Here is a 7,504-nt window from a genome sequence, read left to right as displayed (position 1 = left end):
CATTCTACAAAAATAAGCAAAGAGTTAAAACTCCTCCTTATGGGGAGGTAAGGCAGAAATTTAACAGAACAAGAGAGAAATATCAAGAGCTAACATGAATTAGTCTACTTTTAGATTGTTTGTAGTAGTTTAAGAACTGTTTCCCACAGCAATGTCCAAATGATTACATGATCAATCCCATACTTGATCCGCGAGAAACAAGAAATCTCTAGCAAACAAATGCATAATGTAGAGTCAGAATCCCAACGCGGATGCATGCATTTGGGGTTTCAATTAGCAAGGGAATCTGCATATAAAACTTATTTCTCGTGCTACAATAAAAGAGTTTTTGAATCGGGATTAGCTTCGGATAGATATCCTCATAATCATCTCTTCTCCTCCACTGCCAACCCCACTCCACATTTCAAACAAATTCAGTCTTACGTTGGTTGTGCCAAGCAGCCGGGAGCTATAATATTGCAACTCTTCTCATTAGCGTGCAGGCTTGTGAGCTCCACCATATTGACCATCACATCATTTGCATGACCTGGTAACTTGGGAAGTATAGACAGAATCTTCTCTGCTAAGTTGTCACCATGATGCCCAACAGCTCCTGGGGTGCAAAAAAAAACAAAACAAAAATCATCCCAATGAAAAGTAGTCACGTATCTCTCTAATGTAGTGGAGTATTTCCTAAAACTAATCCTCAACAAAGGAAATCATCTTACAAATGGCTTCTTAAAAACGATTCTGCTGTAACAGTAAATCAAATGCAAAAAAATAAAAAATAAAATAATAAATCTCAGAGGAAAGAATAAAAGAAGTTTGAAAGCCTGGCAGAGCTTCTCTTTCTTCCATTTTTATATCCCAGGAAAACTGACATGGGATTATTTTATTTTATTTTCCCCAAGCTTTCTACTTTTCAGGCCTGAATTGCTATTTCTCCATCTTCCCCCATTCCCAAGGCCAGATTTACTTTCAGAGTATCAGAGATCGGAGCTGGATGGCCTGAAGAGACTCTAGAAATGGGATCTTCTTCTGTCTCATATACTGATGAATTCAATTATTTATGAATTAGACCAGGGATAGGCAACCTTGGCTCTTTTATGACTCGTGGACTTCAACTCCCAGAATTCCTGAGCCAACCATGCTGAGGGGAAAGGGAGAGGTTTCCAAGCTGAGTTATTCTGGCTCAGGAATTCTGGGAGTTGAAGTCCACGAGTCATAAAAGAGCCAAGGTTGCCTACCCCTGAATTAGACAATGGATATTGATATTTAACCATTTTAACAGTTTTATGGAGGGGTTCTTTGTACCTGATATTAACTGTGTATGCCATCTAGAGTCTAGCAGGTATCAAAAAAATGTTTAGATCCAAATATAAGTTGATATAGGCCCATAGTTGTCATGAGTTATGAAATCCCAACCTGCTCCAAAACAGAATTAAAATCTTTATAGTTTTCAGCAGCAGAGTTGGTGAAATATGGTAATAAGTGTATGTTTTCCTTGGTATGATCCTGAAGAGATTAAATATTTTCAACGTTCTTCTCCTCTCTTAACCTTCATGAGTAGCATATCTAAGGGAACATTTGTTGTCACTGTGTGTTGGGGGGAGAGAGCACGGGGGAGGCTCAGCTAATCTCAATGTACACATGTTGTACTTTGACAATAAAGGTTTATTATTATTATTTCTCTGTTTTTCTCTCAGGTTTTAAGTGTTGCCAAAAAAACAACTGCTGGAAGCAATTAGTTCATGCCATAAGAATGGGAAAGGAAAAACAACGACACACAAAGGACAAATGCAAATGCAAAATCCTACATAAGAAACAAGCAAAAGATGACGATCGTCTGCCAAACAAGATTGATTGAATTGGGATTTTCAAACCACTAGAACAACAACAATTATTAAAACTTACTTCCTCAGTACAGCATAAAATGGAACGCAAACAAGATCATCTCCTTCTCTCATCTCACTGTTTCCAGAATAAATATATTTTCGGAGAAGGAGGATCAAACTTTACGAGGGAAACTACATTTGACACAGTAGCTCGACAATGCTTATTAAAATTATAGGCAGTAATCTCCATTTTTAAAATGCAACTATGCTACCACACCCCTCATCTAGAGAAAAACAGTGTTTTATCACTGGAACAAGCTGTCTTTAGGAAAGAAGATACTGAAGATCAAGCAAATATATCACTTGACAGAGAAATCCACCCAAGGCTTTAAAATTCCATTTCATGTAACTTTTGATTTAGTCTCCAGAGACAATCTATGAAAAAAAGAAATTGGTAACACTTATCTCTGACAAGAGATTCTTACTATTGATGTATAAATTTTATAGTAACCCTGGTATGAAAATCAGATGTGATTCCTGTAGCCAACTAAGTGATTCAATTTCTGTAATATAGGAAGGATAATTCCTTGCGCTATTTTGATTTAATGTCTATAAAATTACAGAGATATGGCATATTAATTTTGTTAAAGCGTTCCACTTCCCTAAGCTATCTAAGAGACATATTTTGACATTTTTGCACAATGATTTGGTCATTCTACCACGGTCAATTATTGGTTTGAGAAGAGCGTTAAAAACTGTGACCAATACTGCAAAGATCAAAAATTGCTAATGCAGTAAATTAGATAAGATAATCTTTATTGTAATGGCAGAAAGTGAAGAAGAGCTAAAGAGCCTCTTGTTGCGGGTGAAGAAGGAGAGTGCAAAACTTGGGTTGAAACTAAACATTAAGAAAACCAAGATCATGGCATCTGGCCCTCTCAATTCCTGGCAAATAGATGGAGAAGAAATGGAGGTAGTGACAGATTTTATTTTCCTGGGCTCCAAGATCACTGCAGATGGGGACTGTAGCCAAGAAATTAAAAGACGCTTGCTCCTTGGGAGGAAAGCCATGGGAAATCTAGACAGCACACTAAAAAGCAGAGACATCACCCTGCCAACAAAAGTGCGTATAGTCAAGGCTATGGTCTTCCCAGTTGCAATGTATGGCAGTGAAAGCTGGACCATAAGAAAGGCTGAGCGCCAAAGAATTGAAGCCTTTGAACTATGGTGCTGGAGAAGACTTCTGTGAGTTCCTTGGACTGCAAGGCGATCAAACCGGTCAGTCCTAGAGGAGATCAACCCTGACTGCTCTTTAGAAGGCCAGATCCTGAAGCTAAAACTCAAATACTTTGGCCACCTAATGAGAAGGAAGGACTCACTGGAGAGGAGCCTCATGCTGGGAAAGATTGAGGGCAAGAGAAGAAGGGGACGACAGAGAATGAGGTGGCTGGATGGAGTCACTGAAGCAGTAGGCGTGAGCTTAAATGGACTCCAGAAGATGGTAGAAGACAGGAAGGCCTGGAGGAACGTTGTCCATAGGGTCGCGATGGGTCGGACACGACTTCGCAACTAACAACAAAAACAACAACAATCTTTATTGTCATTTTTTACTGTGGGCATAACGGCACACATCAAAAATGAAATTTAGTTGCCCGCTCTCAAAGTGAAACACATACATGACACACACCTAAAACATACTATAAATAACATATGCATGGACCCACACCCCTACATATACATAACAATAAAATATTAAATACTGCCCATCTTGAATATATAACAGGAGGAAGCCTGAGAGTTCACAAGGTTAATGCTGTATTTTATTATTTTTATGTAAACTATGTATTTTTTAAATTATATATTTTTATGTAAATTATGTACTTTATTATTTTTATGTAAATTACGGTCTCAAAAACTTAAAAGTTCTGACAGGAATATCTGCCAAAGCCCCCACCAGAGGATTTAAACAGTATTTACTGACGTGGGGGTAAATTTGACTCATCAACAATTATATTTAAAATGCATTGGCCTTTCAAAAATACGTATTTGAAAAGATGAACATCAGATTTCCTTTGCTGGAAGTATAAGAAATCAGAGGGTTCATTGATCCATTTGATATAGTCATGTGATTTTTATAAAGTATCATGCGGTACAGGTAATCCTCGACTTACGACCACAATTGAGCCCCAAATTCCTGTTAAGTGAGCCAGTTGTTCAGTAAGTTTTGCCCCCATTTTACAACCATTCTTGCCACAGGTGTTAAGTGAACCATTGCAGCTGTTAATTTAATATAACATAGTTATGCGAATCTGGTTTTCCCCTAGACCAGGGGTAGGCAACCTCGGCTCTTTTATGACTCATGGACTTCAACTCCCAGAATTCCTGAGTCAGCTATGCTGACTCAGGAATTCTGGGAGTTGAAGTCCATGAGTCATAAAAGAGCCGAGGTTGCCTACCCCTGCCCTAGACTTTACTTGTCAGAAAGTCACAAAAGGGGATCACGTGACCCTAGAATACAACAATAGTGGATGGCTAAAAGAATTATACTGAGAAAGTGATATTATAGTGATATTTCAGAGGTTAATGGCTTTCAAGAAATATATGATCAATATTTTCTACTAATCAAAGGATGAACCAGTAAGTATGAAACAGATTTTGATACTTTACAATATTTTGTATCGATCATATTATAATATGAGGAACAGATAGTTTAGTGACCGTTCAAAGTTACAACAGCACTGAAAAAAGTGACTTAAAACCTTTTTTTCACATGACTGTTGCAGCACCCTGTGGTCACGTGATCAAAACTGGGACACTTGGCAACTGGCCTGTATTGATGACGGTCGCAGTGTCCCGGGGTCATGTGATCATCACCTTTTGCTACCTTCTGGCAAGCCAAGTCAAAGGGGAAGCCAGACTCACGTAACCACAGTGTTACTAACTTAACAACTGCAGTGATTCAGTTGTGACAAGGAAAATTGTAAAATGGGGGCAAAACTTACTTAACTGTCTCACTTAACAACAGGAAGTTTGGGCTCAATTGTAGTCATAAGTCGAGGACTACCTGTAACATAAACAGAAGTTTTGTGTCATACTTTTGATTTTTTTTCATAATATTTTAAGTTTATTTATTTAGTGCAGGGATAGGCAACCTTGGCTCTTTTGTGACTCGTGGACTTCAATTCCCAGAATTCCTGAGCCAGCATTCTAGGAGTTGAAGTCCACAAGTCATAAAAGAGCCAAGGTTGCCTACCCCTGATTTAATGTATGATATGGCTTTTAAGTTATTTTTTTTTCTTTCAGTTTAAGTATTGCTTTGTTAATTGTACATGGGATTTTTTTTCTTAGTGCAGTTAGGTATTTGCCATTTCTTTATTCTAATTTATAAATAAAATTTCTTTTTTAAAAAAAAAGTTCTGACTTTCACTTATTATTAATGGCAACAAATTAGTGCTGGAAAAACATTTGATTACTTAGGGATAATATTCCATTCATTTGGATGGAGAAATGTTAATTTAGATTACATATAACAAAGAAGTGCTACTGTTATCATAACCTTTTTCTATACTGAGGGAAGACATTGCATTCTTTACCTCATTCAAGACTAAGGCATGGTTATTATACAATAGGCAAATAAGTTCCAACTTTTTTTTTTCCAGAGAGGGAGCAATCAAAATTGTTGAGCTACCAAATTTATTTATTTGGAAAATAAACATACAGCACGCAACTTAATTCAGTAACTTCAGGCAATTACAAGGAACCCAAAAACCAATTAAAAATAAAAGAAATGTACAGTTAAGGCAATCATGATAGAATACAAGAGCTAAGACATATCACAAACTGTTCACGGCCTCCAAAGCGTACTTATGAGACTCCACTAGCAGCCTAGATCTAATGCTTGACGCTCATGCCCTTTTGGAAGGCCAACAGGCTCCGAGGCATCCAATTGTGTTCCTAATGGAGTCATAAGACCAGATGCCCAGATATAGATTATTATTTTTTATTACTTTTTGGAAATGATGTTTAGTGCAACTTGCCTGGTTGCCCTGTAAAGAAAAGAATGTCTGTTCTTCATGTAACACAAACATTAAAGATGCACATTTACTTATTTATAAAAATATAAAGATGGGATTAAAAATAACTCAAAAACAGCGAACACACCCGTAGTACCTCTTCAGCTGTCAGAAATCAAAGAGTGTTTTCTTTAGGCCAGCTCAACAGCATTTTAAAATAAACATCTGGGTTCTTCTTCTTACCTGTCAAATCTAGCGTCCGATCCACAAAAACGATAGAAGCTCTATTCGGCGCGTTTTTCCTCCTGACCTTGGCCTGGGAATAATTGGCCAGATCCCCTGCAATAATCTTGCTCAGGGGTCCAAGGGCGAAGCATTCCTCCCGAACGCCAAGATACTCAAAGAAGGTGTTGAGATCCGACACCAGCGATCGGATGGCAAGCTGCAAGTCGGAAGGCAGAGCGGAGAAGTCCACGTCGCTCAGGTGAGCAATTTTTTTCTTCTCCGGTCGCCCGCTATTGATCCGGGCCAAATCCTCCGCCAGCATGGGGAAAAGCCTGGAAAAGGCCGGCGTCACGAAGAGGTGGGGTAGGACCACGGGGGCCAGAAACAAGGCGGCGTGGCGCACCTCCGCCGTGTAGTTCATGTTGCCCATCCACTGGCAAAGCTTCTCCTCGAACTGTTGGAAGACGGCCAGCCCCGAGCTGTCAGCCTCAGGCCCGGCCGGGGTATTGTAGGCTTGCAAGTGGACGGTGTGGCTGACCCCAGTGAAAACCACACAGTACTGGAAGCGGCTGAGGCTGACCACGTCGCGAATGGTGTCCACCGTCCGGCCTTTCAGCAAGGTGCTGACCACGAAGACGGCCTTGGCTTGCTCGGCCCCGCCGGATTCGAAGCTGGAGAACTCCTTGACGTTGAGGGCTCCGGCTTGCAAGAGCTGCCCGACCCCACCCAAAGCCCAGTGGAGGCTTTCCGCGCAAGCCGAGTCCATGAAGACCACCGCCCGCTTCACCTTCGCCAACACCTGCGCCCAGGCTTGCTGGCAGAAAGCCGGCACCCCGGCTGGGGATTTAGCGGGGGCGGCAGACATATCGCGGCGTCCCCCCAAAAAAAAACCCTTGGAAGACCCGTTTTTTTATCCCCCACCCGCTTCAGTCCTCCAAAGGGCGGCAGTGCAAACGGTCTGTGCCCGGGCAAGCGGGCGCCTCCGGGCGATTAAGCAGGGCGAAGAAGCCCTCCGACCTCCACGGCTCGGGGAAACTTATGACCGGGAGGCCGAGATCTGGCCGAGATCAGCCAGGGAATCCGGGATCCTTCCCTTCCGTCCCAGGAGATCGAGCGATCCCAGCCCGGCGAGGCCACGGCATCGTCGCCTGCCGCAAAAAGCCAGCCATGCCTCTCTTGGCCAAGCGGGGCGCGGGAAGATGACGTCTTTCTCGGCGCCCGACGCTGATTGGCTGCTTAAGGGTGAGCCGAGGACGTCGGAAGTTGGGAGCGCGACAAGTTAACCCTTGAGTTGGCGGAGAGAATCGAGGAGCTGCGGAAAGATTGTAAGATGGAGAAGGCGCGAATTAAGGTGTTTTTTTTTTTAGGTCAGGGGGTGGTCTCCAAACTTGGCCCTTTTGTGACTGGTGGGCTTCAACTCCCAGAATTGCTGAAGCCAGCGTGCGTGGCTGA

The 7,504-nt window shown here is 41.7% G+C and overlaps 1 protein-coding gene across 1 annotated transcript in view; it reads right to left on the bottom strand.

Annotated features, from left to right (window-relative positions):
• The window catches only part of SCFD2 (sec1 family domain containing 2), a 156,008-nt gene extending 148,790 nt beyond the window's left edge, over window positions 1-7,218 (bottom strand). Inside the window, exons 1-2 of the mRNA XM_081332685.1 lie at window positions 6,071-7,218; window positions 424-592 (exon numbers count right to left, since the gene is read on the bottom strand). Coding sequence (XP_081188811.1) covers window positions 424-592; window positions 6,071-6,917 — 1,016 coding nt within the window. The 5' untranslated portion in view covers window positions 6,918-7,218. The remainder of the gene's footprint in view (window positions 1-423; window positions 593-6,070) is intronic.
• Window positions 7,219-7,504: the final 286 nt, after the last annotated feature.

Source organism: Vipera berus (genome assembly GCF_964194415.1).
Source record: "Vipera berus genome assembly, chromosome: 7".
Classification (NCBI taxonomy): Eukaryota; Metazoa; Chordata; class Lepidosauria; order Squamata; family Viperidae; genus Vipera; species Vipera berus.
Note: the sequence above shows the minus strand (reverse complement) of the source record. Positions and strands in the feature narration are given on the sequence as shown.